Below are 14,890 nucleotides of genomic sequence, written 5' to 3'. Positions count from 1 at the left end.
TCCAAGGATATATCTGGGTAGGCATAGAAAGAAAGAAAATCCCCATTCCTTCCACGAGACTGAACCATGTCTTCTGGACATACTTTTCCCTTCTCTTTCCTGGTTCTTCTCTTGCCCTACTTTTATTCTTCTTGTGCCCTATCTCACCTTGATGATGGCCTTCAGCCACAGCTGCAGAGCCCAAGCAAACCTCAGATAGCCTTTCTGCTCTTTTTGTTCCCCTTACCTCTCACATCACAGTCCCTGATTGATGTAGAGGCCGTGGGGCTTCACCTGACCGGTGCAAACAAGTCTCATTGGGTAGGGAAGAATTTTAGATTTTGTCCCAAATAAGACAGGAGCCATTGAAGAGCGAGGGTAACCAGAAGTAAACATGTGCAAAGCATCTTCCTGGTAGTCCTGGAGGATTTAAGTCACAGAGGACTGGAGAGAAGCAGGGGAGGCCACCTGGAGACTGTCCCAACCATCCTGGCAGGAGGTGATAAGGCTTGGAACAGGGAAGTCACCTCGGAGGTGCTGAGATGTGACATGATTTAGAGTCCACAGAAGCTGTGCAGGGTTAGATATAAAAGCAAGAGGAATCAAGCTGACTTCAAGCTCACTGCCTCGGGAAGCAAAAAGAGGGAGAAAGTGTAACCTAGACTGAGGCAACTGTGGAAGTCAGGTTTGGGCGCCAGGAGCTTTGATTTGCTCTTGACTAGTTTTAGGTACTCATTGGCTCTGTTTCATGTGGAGAGGCCTAGAGTGTAGCTGAATCCGGAATGCTGGAACCCAGAGCAGAGATCCAGGCAGAGGATTTAAAGGTGGAGGTCCTCAAGGGACGAACCATTGCTCTCCAATGCCAGTGAATACAGGGGGTCAACTGGGCTTAGAACTTGACAGAGAAGACACCCAGGACTGAGCCACAGTGTTCTAGGCAAGAAGCTTTAAGAGCCCCAAGAAGTTTTAGTGGGAAGTGTGTGGAGACAGATCTTTTTGTAACTCATGAAGGTTTTATATTGGGGGTGACTTGTTATGTTACTTGTCTTTAGAACACAGGTTAAACCAATGATCAATAACGCTGGGCAGACCAACTTCAATGAAAGAGCTTTAATATCCTAATGGGGAGGGAAGGAGAGATGGGGAGGAAGGGAGAGGGAAAGGCAAAGGGAGAGAGAGGGAGAGGGAGAGAAGGCAGAAGACTGGGGAGGAAGGTGGAGGGGGGAGAGAGAACATACAGGTATTTTCTTTTTTTCCTGCTTTAATTTCTCCTACAATGCCTTAAACATAAAGGCTGCAAAAGTGCCTCCAGGACTCAGTCCTTTGGATTCCAGATGCACCCCAGCCCAAGCTCTGTTTGTCAAAACCTGGTGTCTGCAGGACGGTGACCGAAGATGGACTAACAGCCCCAGAGATTGCTTTGCATCTCATGGCCTGTGTCACCAAGTGCCTTGGTAAGTGGAAATGACGCCTCCCCAGAGACCATGCTAGCTCTGATAATACTGCAGCCTCCTGCCCACTACTTGCCCTCGGGCCACCTGGTGGGCAGGACACAGAGCAGGAGAGAAGCCACATGGCCCCAATGGCCCTTAGAACTAGGAGTAGGGAGTTTGAGCCGGAAATGGAGGAGACATCTTCTCCTTTAGCCCAGCCCTAGCCTGGTGTCCTTACTGAGTCTCCCAGATGTCTTGGAAGCCACAGCGGGAACTCTGAGGACTTGCCAATCAGCCTTCTGGTAATGTCCATGTAGTGAGGGGAATGTTTCTCTCCATCCTGCAAGAGACACTTCCAGGACCTGGATCTCTACTGAGACCCCTTCTCTGGCCGCAGACACATACTCACCCTCGGTCAGATAGGAAGCACTTGAAAAGAGTAGATAATTGGGAACACATTTCATGGGTAAACCTTTTAGCTTTCTCCTTGGGGGGACAACTCCAGGGCATATGCTGTGCCTCTGAGGTCCTAGCAGGATGACACCAGTTGCTGATTTCATGAACTACTCTTTAACCCACCTTCTCCTGGTCTCATGCCCTTTCCTGCCTGGCTTTCTTAACTCTCTAAAGTCCTCCCAGAAGTTCCCTCCCTCACACATTCTGACCTTCGTTTCAAGTTCTGTGTTGGATGACTCCAACATTAACTACCCCAAGCAAGGGGCATGTGCCCTTCCCCTTCTGTCTTGTATGAGTTTCTGCAGTTCCAGCTATGTAGTAAATTAGATCAGATCCTCATCCTGCATAGAGGAATTGCACAAACAACTATACCAGGCAAGCACAAAGCCCTATAAAAAGTAGGACCTGACTCTGGTGAGCGTTGCTTGTCAGGGAAGATTTTGCATTGCACATGGCCTTGGAGGTTTGAGAGGTTGAACAGGAATTCCCCAAATAGACAAGTGGATGAGAAGAGTATATTAAAACTCAGCAGGTTTTAATATTATAAAACCATAATATTAGTTCTTAAATATCACCCATGTGCTAAAGAAGAAAGTATATTTTGAAGACTTATTTTATTTTTGTGTATGAGTGTTCTGCCTGCACGGATGTCTGTCTAAGCACCACATCCATGCCTGATGTCTGTGGAGGTCAGAAGAGGAAAGGGCAGTTAGAGGTAGATGCTAGCTGTCATGTGGGTGCGGGGAACTAAATCTGAGTCTTCTCCAAGAGCAGCAAGCATGTATAAGCATTGAGCAATCTTGAAGGAGGAGGGAAGGCTTGGGGAAAGCAAGAAGAAAATTAATGGCAATGGATGGGCAAGCGAAATCTTGTCTGCACTGCTGACCCTGTTTGTGTGTCATCTTGGAGAGGCAGGGGGAATCATTTGAAATTGTGTTATCTTTTTCCGACTGGCCAAGTATCAAATGCTCAAATGGGCAGATAAATACCAAGTGTCCCAAAGGAGAAAAACGAGACTATTCTGCATCCATGGTTCATACAGCCATACTGGGTGTCTGTGGGATTTCAGGTAATGGTCTTGGACTTGAATTTCAAGAATTTCTCTGGCAACTGGGAATGATTGTATGGCTGGAGATGGGGGAAATGGGGTGAGCAGGAGAGGGGTTGGGGGGCGTCATAGGCGTACAGGAATGAGGTTCTCAGAGTTCGAACACCAGCTGGACAGGCATGAAACAGAGTGGGGCACATCCGGTTAGCTAGAGAGATTCAGGTGTCTTTATCCATAATAGAAGGGGGGACCAGAGATTGGGGGACCAGGAGATCTGAGTGTCCTTTTCAGCTCTGCCCTGACACCTCCCACATGTTGGGCCTCAGACAGACCTCTTGAACTTCAGATTATGTGTGTTCCTTCCTTATAGGTTTGTCATAGAGGTCCTGAGATGACCACTCTCGATGAGCAGGAACCTATTGCCTTCAGTTCTCATACTGAAACCTCAGGTCCACCCTTGGCCTAATTTCCTGCTTCCTGCATCAGTCACCAAGAGATCAGGGTGAATCTCCCACCCTCAGGCTGTCCCCTCCTCTCCTCTCTGTATCCTCTCCACAGGATACCTGTGTTGCTGGCCCTGTGTGTGAAATTCTTTAAATATCCCCATATTTAGTCACACATTCATTTTATGTAGTGTTTAGTGAGTTCTAGTGCCAGAGACACAGGTGGATAAGGTAGACAATACTTGGTTCTTCTAGAGCTCAACTGCCACTAAAAGGGAGATCAATTAATCAATTATTAATTAATTAATAATTAATAAATTGCATCAGTGATCTGATGGAGGATGGGGGCGACTTCTAGATGCACAAGTCTAAGAAGGAATATCTTCACTAAGACCTGAACAACTTAGATGGAAGTCAGAGCTAATGCAAGTGCCCATGGGTAGCTTTGAGCTTGGAATGTTGAAAGTGTAGAAAGATCAGTGCGGCTAGGCTTATCTAAGCGTCTTCCCGTACTGTTTTGTGTCTTCCCTACATTCCTGCCTGCTGACCTTACTAATTTGGCTTCCCCAAAGTCCTGTTCTCCTATGACCACAAGCAGTTCTAAGGGCGGTAAGCTCTTTGCACACTGGGTGTCTGGGATTGTCTCTGCGATCTTCCTTTCAGGGTTGATTCAGACACAAGAAGTTGGGTAAGTAAACTCTCAGGTCCAAGTAGTTCATGCTTAAACACTATAGAACATATTGTTAAAAATGTGCAGCCCTACTTTGCTTTTTCCATCCATTTTCTTACTTTGCTTTACCCGCCCCCAGTCCATACCACACGAGTGAGTAATAAGTATTTATTTATTGTGTTTCCTGTTTCCCTCCTGTTTCCGGGACCAAACAACCGGCTCTTTGAAGGTGTCGTCCACTAGTGGGAAACTAAAAAGGCTTGATTTGGCATACGGGGAGCATTTTTGAGAACGAGTGGGTATCAGTTCTCAGCCTTATAGATCAGGGCCACAGACCCCAAGATCAAGGTCACAGCCTGGTCACAAATGGAGCCAGGAGTAAAATCTGTCTATGACCTTTCAACCAGCAGAGCCGGCCAAACAAAACTACCCAAAAGGCCGAGCCTGCAGGCCACCAGTCACAGTCTTCATCTCGGAGCACTAAGTTCCCATTCTGCTGGTGGAGAAAACTCTCACCAAGTAGGTTAAGTGGCTTGGGTGTATGACAATGCTGGTGTCACTGGGGTGGTGACTGCTTCCCTGTGTCTTTACAACTCCCCTTTGACAGACTTCTGGGAGTTCTGGGAATCTGTTGCTCTCTTCCTCTGTCCAGAGGTCAGAGCCAGGTGTTTTGGGGAGCAGCCTGGAAAGGGTGCTAAGCCAGATCCCCCGAGTCTCTGAGAGTCCGGCACCCGCCACCCCGGAGCCCTTGGGAGCTGCGCCCCCGCCTCTGCCAGTCCCGGCCACGCTGTCAGTCTGCATTAGCGCTAACAGGCTCCAGACCGAGCGGGCTGGGCGCGGGGCTAATGCAATAGGCGCGTTACCTGGGGCACAGGCTACATTACCAGGTCGGCCTCCTCCTGGCGCGGCCAGAGCCAGCCAGCCCGCGTCCTGCCGGCCACCCCGTCCCCGCAGCGCTCCCGGGCCCCGCCTGAGTGCCACGCGGCGGAGCCCAGCCCCAGCCCCGGCTGGAGCCCGGGATCCCCGTGCTGTCCGCCACGTGAGTGCGCTCTGTGCGCGCGGGACCGGTAAGTGTGCAGACCGGCTCCGAGGCACATCGTGAGCGGCTGCACCCTCTAGAGTGTCCCCAAAGGCTCCTAGTGCTGTCGGAGGGCGTTCCCCGGAGCTGGATAGGGGCCTCCAGTCAACTTCGGTCCCTCAGGGCCCGCAAGAAACTTGGCATTTAGGGAAGGGGAGGGGACAGTGAATGACCCAGGTAGACCTCGGCGGGGTCTTTAGCCCGACCCACAGGGCGGCCCGAGGAGGTCCCCACCTATAAATTCTGTCCCAGTCGGACGCACGTCACAACCTTAGTGTCCAAAAATTCCCAACTCAGGCACTCCTTTTCTAGGAAGCCTGAGTCCGCTCAGCGCACGGATCCTGACATCTGGGTTCCCTTGGGTGGTCTCAGTTGGTGCAAACGGGAGGCAAGCCTTGTTGACTGCTTTTTCTCCTTTCATACGAGCAGAACTTGAACTTTGGTGTGTCCCCAGTGCCTCCGAAGTCCCTCTCTCCAGCCGCACCCATGCTTCTGGCACGAATGAAGCCGCAGGTGCAGCCTGAGCTCGGCGGGGCGGACCAGCTGCCCGAGCAGCCCCTGAGGCCCTGCAAAACCGCCGATCTGCTAGTGGTGAAGGAGCACAACGGCGTCCAGTGTCTCCTGGCATCCCAGGATGGTGACGCGCAGCCCCGGGAGACTTGGGGCAAGAAGATTGATTTCCTGCTGTCTGTGGTGGGCTTCGCAGTGGACCTGGCCAATGTGTGGCGCTTCCCCTATCTCTGCTACAAGAATGGTGGTGGTGAGCACAGGGTTGGCTGAAGCTTTTGGGATGCTGCCTGTTCTTGTGGCATTGTCTGGGGAGGGAGCAGGGATGCACATGGAGGAAAAGAGGAGACACAGAAAAAATTTTGTGTGCAGGAAAGAACTCTTAAGGGTACTGAGAAAAAGGATCTGGGTAGTTTCTGTTAGGGAAATAGAGGCAGAACCTTGAATAGTAGTAGGCACAAGGGCTCAGGGACAGCATAGAAGGCATCTGGTCGGGCCAGGGACTCAGAGTCAATGCTGTGACGCAGAAAAGGGAGTAGAGAAAAGTTTGGGATGTTCCAGTCAAGACACAAGATTTGACGATAATTCTAGCACTCAACCTTGGAGCTCAGGCGTTAGGCTGGATAAAATGAGAGCCCTTGGATCCTCAGCGGGCTACAGGGGTAAGTGTACACAGCTTTCATGAGATCAGGATACTGGATGCCAAGAGCTGAATGGGACCTTGAGGCACTCCTGGGGACTGGAGTGTCCTTGTTAGCTTTGCAAGCTCTGGCCAAGTTGTGAAGCCCAGTGCATACAAGCCTGGAGAAGACACCAAGCAGACAAGCCCTTTTGTCCTCTTCGTGATGAGCTGTCATTTTACCCATCTGCTCTGGAATGAACCCACAGGCCACATACAGCACCACGGAGGTAGACTCGGGCTCCTTTCTGAAGGGTTTGGAGCTTAGCATGGCCAAACCACCCCAGCCCCACCACCTTTACTCAGATATAAGTTGAGGAGTGCCCTGCACAGAGCCTAAGGATATGGACTTCTAGAGGAAGGCATTGGCCTGTCCGTGGATCACCATGCCACAAAGTAGTTCTAACTTGGAATTTAAGGGAAGTCAGCTGGAGGCAGGGTGACAATTTACAGGGTCTGGGGGTGTGGGAAGCTTATGCCTTCAGAAACCAAGATGAATAGTTCTTTATTTCTGTATTCCGTCTGGACACTTGCTTTGGGATAAACAATACTCTGTATTTGTAAAGAGGGTGTGGTCGCCAAAGAGGGCAGGTGACTCTGAGTTGACTGTGTTGCATGTTGAAGCATCAGCTCTCACTGAGGAAGAAGAGCCCACTGATGAGCTGTCCTGTGAGCCCTTCCTGATATGAGTCTGTCACCATTAGATACTCCAGATAAGGCAAGGGTCCCTAGTCTCAGGAGATGCTTCCTGTCTCTGGTGGCCCTTGCTACTCTTCTGGTTCAGTGCTCTCATCTGGAGATGCTGGTAGGCGGAGAGAGAGAGCTAAGGAAAGGACACACCACCCAAAGGTGAAACTTTTCCTCACTTTGTGGTTGCGGATCCTCCAGGGACTCTGGGAAGATTTGAGCATTCTGGCCCTTGGAGGCTAACAGTAACAACAACAAAAGGGTAGCATTCTATATTTGTAACAAGCAGGGCGATGAAGAAAAAAAATGACAAATTGGGAGACCGTGGGACACGTTGCATGTCCTCAGTGACTGTCTGAGACTGCTTGTCCCTAGACATCAGACAGTCATTAATCAACAATATTTCTCTGGGTCAGCTCAGTGTAGGACATGATGCTAGGACCTGTGGGGGCCACCTGGACGTATGAGCCACCATTCTGTCTGCCTGGAGCACTGGTCCCCAGAAGTCCTCACTACCGTGCTGTGACAATTCTTTTTCATTGTTATGTGCCCCCTTGAAATTGAAGCAACACAGGTGGCCAGCTGGACACGTGAGCTAAATAGGTATTCCAGGGCTCTCACTGAAACTGTCCGCTTGGCCACTGCCATGTTTTGGGAAGAGCGCTTGCTGTGTGCTAGATGATAAGTTGGGTGCCCAGGGACAAAGTGCAGCAAGTTTGTCACAGATGGAAAGTTTTCTTTGAAATTGACTGACATTCCCTTTCCAGCATATACTGGTCCTGGAGTGACCTATCCCCCGTTGTTCCACAATTTGTCTTTTATGGACCTGTTTCCCAAGCAGGCTGAGAAAAGTTGAGAGCACAGACTGTTGGCTTTTAATCCCCAATAAGATCCAAGTCCTAGGAATGTGGTAGAAAGTTCCTACCCATGTGTAGTGAACAAACATATTAACAGAATAATCCAAGCTCTCAGAGACTTATTGCCAATTTCACAAACCTTGGCAGAAACATTATAGGAACTAACACAGTGACATGTTAGAGAGGATGGTGTGTGCATACCTGTGTGTGCGTGCGTGCGTGTGTGCGTGCATACGTGTGCAGCCCAGACATTAAGAGTCTTGGCTGTGAAGTTACAGGCTCCAGTCTCAAACATGTATGACGTTGGGCCAACTCTCTAGCCTTTTCTCATATGTGCAAGCTTCTTGTTCAGCTACACACATGGATAAGGACTAAACACTTGAGTGCACATGGAGAACCTATGTGATGCATGTCTTAGAGAGTGTAGCTGCTTCTTTTTATCAGCATCTCTAGGAAAGTATGGGAAAGGGATGGGGGAGCAACTGTTGCTGTAGAGGTTTAAGGAGGGGCTGTTTAGGGGTGACTCGGGGTGGGGAAGAGAAATGCGGTTGGAACTCAGCTGCTCTGGACAGGGAGGGCTCGGAAAAACAGCATTTTAGCAGCCACCTGGAAAAGGCTCCTTGGGAAAGGAACATAGACTGGCTGGAGGGCAAGCCAGGAGAGATAAGGGTGAGAGGCAAGTTGGGGCTGGGCCGTGGATATCTTGGATGCTAAACTGAGCGGGAAGGGCTGCTATCAGTGAATTTCCATGGCCGATTAGGAGGTTTGCAGTTGCTCTGGGGAAGGGTAGTCTCATCTAGTCTGTCATCTGGAGAACAGAGCACTCCCATTTAGTGCTCCCACTCCTTGTTCCAGGGGATGTTCAGCATCTCCTCAGGCCTTGATCTTCTCTGAGACCTCATGCTGTTCTTTGTGGACCCATTCTCCTTCAATAATTCTGAATCCAGCTCCAGAGATGGGTGAGCAGTGAGTACGCAGTTTTCTTCTTCTTCTTCTTCTTCTTCTTCTTCTTCTTCTTCTTCTTCTTCTTCTTCTTCTTCTTCTTCTTCTTCTTCTTCTTCTTCCTCCTCCTCCTCCTCCTCCTCCTCCTCCTCCTCCTCCTCCTCCTCCTCCTCCTCCTCCTCCTCCTCCTCCTCCTTCTTCTTCTATCTTGGAAGAAGCCAAAGAGTTGAGTTTAATTCCCAACCCCACCACTCACTGTGATCCCAGGCATTAAAATTCCTGATATAAAGGGGCATAATTTGAGATGACCCAACAATTCATTGCTCCCCAATGCCCTGACTACAGCTGTATGCAAGCCAGGCTTCATCATCCTGTTCTTTACCAGCCTGGCCCTGGGTATTTGTATGCCTTGGTGCCAGTGTTAACATAGAACCCTCCAAGTCTGAGTGTTTATACTGGCCCAGACTGGAGAATGTTTTGAAATGACGAAGTTGCCAATAGTTTATGCCCCTGGCTAGTGTTTTATGAATGAATTACTGTCAAAGATCAGCCTGTCTGAACATCTTCCTGAAGACCAGCTGCTGGGATGACAGGTTGCGCATTCCAGATCGTTCCCTTTGAACCCAACGTTGGGTCTGTGCTGGTCTCTGGGAAGGAACAAATATGCAGGTGGCTGAGTACGCATGTCTGGAGGTGACCTCTGGATTGTCCTCTGTGCATGGTGCTCGCACTGAATTTCGAGGTGACTGTGGATCTTTGGATTTGAGCATACCTGGCTTTGACTCAGAGTATGGTATTTGGTAGGGAAGTGTCCTTGGACAAGTTATATGGTGTCTCTAAGCTCAGTTTCCTTGCGTAGCAAAGTGTGTGTGTGTGGGTAATTTTGGCCCTTTCTACAGGACCAGATAACATCAGACAATATAGATAAATAACTTGGGATAATGTCGCATAGTAGAGGCAAAATACAAATGCTGCCATTTTTATATTTTTGATGATACTGGCTACATGGTTAACGCAGGTATAGAATGAGGTCCTAATTCTAAGAAGAGTAGAATTTAATCTGAAGAGAATTTGGTAAAGGGGATAAGGTTAAAAAAAAAAAAGAATTCCTTAAGCCTGAGGTCACAATGTGGCAGATTTAGGAAGCAAACGGTGGGCATGTCCAGACAGTCTTTTGCAGTGGTTCTCAACCTCTGGGTCACAGCCCCTTTGGAGGCTACATATCGGATATCGGGCATATCTGATATTGATATTACAATTCATTGAAGTAGCAAAATTGCAGTTGTGAAGTAACAGTGAACTAGCTTTATGGCTGCATCAATACAGCATAAGGAACTGTGTTAAAGGAAGACCAGGGACCCTAGAACGGTTGAGGACATCTGGTCTCTAGCACGTCACTATGGACTGCTCACCTGGACAGTGGGCTTAGCGTTCCTGCACGAGATAGCATAATTCTGAGTTTACAGCACTTTCCTCACTACACACATGCCTGGGCTCCTCGTTAGCACAAATGAAGGCGGTGCTGATGCAAACACCTGGGGGTTTTCAACTTGATACCTTTTTACTTTTTAATTCTAAGTACTTTTATGTCAACAAACGGAACCTAAAACATACAAAAAATTATGGAGTAGAAATCAGCTTTAAATACTATTTCATATAGCATTTTCTTTTCTTCCCCCCCCCTCTTTTATTGGATATATTTCTTTATTTACATTTCAAATGTTATTCCATTTCCCGGTTTCCTGTCCGTAAGCCCCCTATCCCCTCCTCCCTCCCCTTCAACTTGATACCTTTATGTCTGATTTGGATACAGGGTTATCCACATAAGGATCTTGTACAGGTGACACATTCTTGAGCTCACATGCAAAAGGAACCAACCAGAATGGGACCCCAGCTGTGGTGTGTGCTCGCCAGTTGGAAGGGGCAAGGTACTGATCCAGGTTCATTATTGTCTAGCGGCCCGCTACCCTTCGCTGAAGAAAAGGCTCTGAGGGGCTGTTCCCAACCAGATGGGATTTAATGGAGAGGGGAAAAACAAACCGGGAACGGCTCCAGTCAAGAAGCACACTGCACTTGTAGACAATCAACTCCTCTCAGAGGTCAGTGGAGGGGGGACTGAGGGCAATGAGTTTGGAGGCAACTTCTCTCTATGCAGCACCCCTTCTCACATGGTACTCCTGAGTATCTTGTCCTGCAGTCTCAAACCCTATTGCCTAAGTGAGGATTAAGCACTAGGTCTCTTGGAAGAGGCCCAGGGCTTTCATAAGTGGTACCCTCAATATGAGTCACTACAGAGACCTATTTATTCTAGAGAAACCCATTGATGAATGACACCCCATAGTACAGAGACACATGCAAGACAACCCCTGCCTGTAGGGAGTTACAGTCTGCCGAAGATGTTGTAAAAATTCATGCTGGTTTCAAATGTGGGAAGTGAGGTCCTACTCAGTTCTGCTATGGGTGACATTTCTTGTAGTAATATAGTTCTGAGCATCCAAGACACTTTCCTTTTTTTTTTCCCCCTCCATCTTTATTAAATTGGGTATTTCTTATTTACATTTCAATTGTTATTCCCTTTCCCGGTTTCCGGGCCAACATCCCCCTAGCCCCTCCTCCTCCCCTTCTCTATTGGTGTTCCCCTCCCCATCCTCCCCCATTGCCGCCCTCCCCCTCCAACAATCACATTCACTGGGGGTTCAGTCTTGGCAGGACCAAGGGCTTCCCCTTCCACTGGTGCTCTTACTAGGATATTCATTGCTACCTATGAGGTCAGAGTCCAGGGTCAGTCCATGTATAGTCTTTAGGTAGTGGCTTAGTTCCTGGAAGCTCTGGTTGGTAGGCATTGTTGTTCATATGGGGTCTCAAGCCCCTTCAAGCTTTGAAGGAGACTAGAAGGAAGGAGATAGGGAACCAGAATCCACAAGGACACGTCATGTTGAGGCATGACCATGTAAGGAGAGGTGTTGCATAGAGAGCAGTGGCCTCCAAACTCCTTCCCCTGAGTCCCACCCCCACTGACCTCTGGGAGGAACTGATTCCTTCTGCAAGCACCTTGTGCTACTAGACTGGAGCTGCTCCTGAGTATCAAGACTCGGGCAGGAGGTCAGCATGAGTCACACATAAAAATGAGAGAGTCATTGTCCCTCAACCTAACAATGCTCCAGATACCTGGCTCTGGGTTTTTCTGGGCAAATGGCTCTAGGGATCTGTTGAAAACTGTGCAGGTCAGGACATCATTACCTTCAGGGAACAGAACCCAGGCACGGGACAGGAGAGCCCAATAGCATATTCCAGAGGCTTTATGTGGCCTAAAGTCTAAGAGCTGAGAATTCCAAACTTGGACCTTTTAACAGAACTATTATAAAGGTCTCTTGCCAAAATAAGGAAGGAGATAGGGTTTAATGAACAGTTGTGGCTGGAGTTGTTATTTGGATCCAACAGTTGTGGTTGGATAGTTTGCTGGACTGAGATGCTAGTCCCTGAGATGCTCCAATGGACCAAATCTGGATATTTTAGGTATTGGCCAAGGCATCGTTGGTCCTGATGGGAGCCTCAGGCAGTGACAGCCCACAGATGAGCTGCAGGTATTCAGGAAACCATCTTGTGCATTCTCACTTCTCAGATTGGCCAGAATGCTGAAGGAAGTCTGTCCTCAGAAGGCTGCTCTTGATGACCTTGCTCCTTCTGCTGCAGCTTCTGGTGACGTCACCCTAGTTCCTCAGAGTCGGGCCCTCCCATTCCTCTCAGTGGCCCTTCTTCCTCTATCCCCAGTCACCTTTAAACAGATCCCCTTACCTTCTCAGGAGGCTATCTAATGATCTCAGCGGCTGGTGGCTTTTCTTCCTGATGAACCAGCATTTTCACAGAAAATTCCAGAACCTCTTGGCCAGTAGAGTTCCTCTATATAATGGAGGTGCTATTTGGAAGTGTCAGTGACCCCGAGAGGTGTATGCTTTTCAGTTTTTACCAAATGTATCCAAAGGCCTTTGGCCAGAGTCTCTTTTACAATGGACACCTCTCTCTGGACACTTCTCTTCCTTGTAAGATGATGTGAATCTCTCTCTCTCTCTCTCTCTCTCTCTCTCTCTCTCTCTCTCTCTCTCTGTGTGTGTGTGTGTGTGTGTGTGTGTGTGTGTGCACACACAAGATCTAGTTCTAACATGAGTATATGTGAGTGTGTGAGGCTGTGAAGTCCTATGTTTTGGGGACCTCCTCAAAGTTGAGCCCTCAGAGATGTATATCCTGCTCTGGTTAGAAGCTGAGGCCTCATAGAGGTGTATCCTGCCCTGGTTTTCCCAGGTCTGCTCATGTGAGCTCTGTACTTAAAAATCAGAGCACTTCAGAGCCATGACTGGATTCTGGACTTTCAGGTCCTGTATGAGGCTTACTGTAACGCCTGGCCATACAGGAGATATCAGGGACATTAGGGCATGGCAGCAACAGTTCTTTCAGACTGGTACATTTGCATGCAGCCTTTAGATAATGTTGCTGAGCTGGATATAAAGAGGTGTCCTTCCCAGCTACTCTGAAGCTCCTTTTTTTTTTTTTTTGGAGCTGGGGACCGAACCCATGGTCTTGAGGTTGCTAGGCAAGCTCTCTACCACTGAGCTAAATCCCCAACCCTTCTGAAGCTCCTTCTTAACTTAACATCACCACCACCACCACCACCACCACCACCACCACCACCACCACCACCACCATCACCACCACCACCACCTCCACCATCATTGTAAGAATGCTCCCACCAGTTTGTTACTTAATGTCCTCTTTTAACAGAGTCATTGAACCGTGGATACTTTCTGCTTTTCACTTATACCATGTCTCCATTACATTTTAAAAATATAATTTCATTTCTTCCTTCTGACCCCTCCTACATTCCCCATGTCACCATTCTAGTGTCTTCTGGGATTTGTAGTCCACAAAACATCCATTGGTCCACATGAGAGTCATTCCTGTGGGGAGCTGTGGCTCACATGGACCGATATTATCGATGTCTGTGCTCCCTCACTTTATGGCAACTTGAAGACGGCGAAAGGGGAGATGGGCTTCAAACTGAGTGACTTGCTGGGTGTTTAAGGGCATGAGTTAAAACAAGCCTGTGGTGGACTGACTGAGTTCTTTACCTTGGCCATGTTAAAGACAATGTGGAACCCAGGTTGGCAAGTCTTAGAACCACCATCAGACTTACTCGCTTGTTTTAGGACCTAGCTTCCTACTTGACAGCAGACTGGGACCCAGAAAAATCAAGCTTTGAATCTAAGCTGTAAATGTTTTCTAGTGTGGAGAAGCAGCTTTTTTTCCCCCTAAGCCTCAGTGTTCTTGCCTGCAGAGCTGGGATAGTGGTGCTTCTCTCTCACGGTGAGTTCTAAATGAGTACTGTGTGCAACTAGTGCGGTCTGGCATAGACTGGGTCCCCGTTAAATGAGATGTTACTTTCCCTAAGCCCATGGCCTCCCCACATTCAGTGCTACACACTATCCCTGAAGTAGTTATCACAGCTATCCCTGTCAGCTATGTGAGCAGACTCCAGAAGGGTCCTTCCTGTGAGAGAGGGGACTGAGGCAGAAGTTAAGTGGAAGAAAGGAGACCCTGACATGTGGTATCACAAAGAATTCCAACCTGGAGCAGAGTGTGGTGTGCTGGGTTAGCCTATGACAAAGAGACTGGATAGCTTGGCTTGTCCTAGATCCTCAAATATCCCTCTTGCTTTAATCGTATTTATATCCTTTATCTGTACCAGAATGTTTTAGACTCCTCAGGGTATGCTGGGCCTAGAACTCAGGAGTCAACCCTATCATGGCCTAAATCCTATAGGTATCACTTACCCAACATATAAGTCTGCTCAGCTCACTTCGATTTGTCCCTAAGTCTTAGTCTCCACCTCTGGAAAGGGGTCACAGCACTGGTTTGCTACCAGAAGAGTTCTGTGCAGTAAAGCCAAACCCAGATTCTAGTGCCTTCCATGACACGCATGATAAAGTTTGCCGTAGGTTTTCCTGTTCTCCACCCTTGGCCTATCTCTAGCTGGGAATGATCTCAGTCTTGCAGCCACAGGACCAGCACGTCATGCTTTGAGAGCCCCAGGCTTTTCCTTCAGAGGCAGACACTGAG

The 14,890-nt window shown here is 48.6% G+C and overlaps 1 protein-coding gene across 5 annotated transcripts in view; it reads left to right on the top strand.

Moving 5' to 3' along the window:
- The first annotated feature begins 604 nt into the window (after positions 1–604).
- The window catches only part of Slc6a2 (solute carrier family 6 member 2), a 45,004-nt gene continuing 30,718 nt past the window's right edge, over positions 605–14,890 (top strand). The window contains exons 1-3 of one of the 5 annotated variants that reach the window (XM_039098031.2): positions 605–707; positions 1,273–1,433; positions 5,537–5,867. In XM_039098031.2, coding sequence (XP_038953959.1) covers positions 5,594–5,867 — 274 coding nt within the window. In that variant the 5' untranslated portion in view covers positions 605–707; positions 1,273–1,433; positions 5,537–5,593. Of the gene's footprint in view, positions 708–1,225; positions 1,434–4,822; positions 5,097–5,385; positions 5,868–14,890 lie in introns of those variants that run through there. The other 4 variants (XM_063278315.1, XM_063278316.1, XM_039098029.2 and 1 more) reach the window with 4 other exon arrangements.

Source organism: Rattus norvegicus, chromosome 19, assembly GCF_036323735.1.
Source record: "Rattus norvegicus strain BN/NHsdMcwi chromosome 19, GRCr8, whole genome shotgun sequence".
NCBI classification, from domain to species: Eukaryota; Metazoa; Chordata; class Mammalia; order Rodentia; family Muridae; genus Rattus; species Rattus norvegicus.
This window is presented reverse-complemented; position numbering and strand designations above follow the sequence as displayed.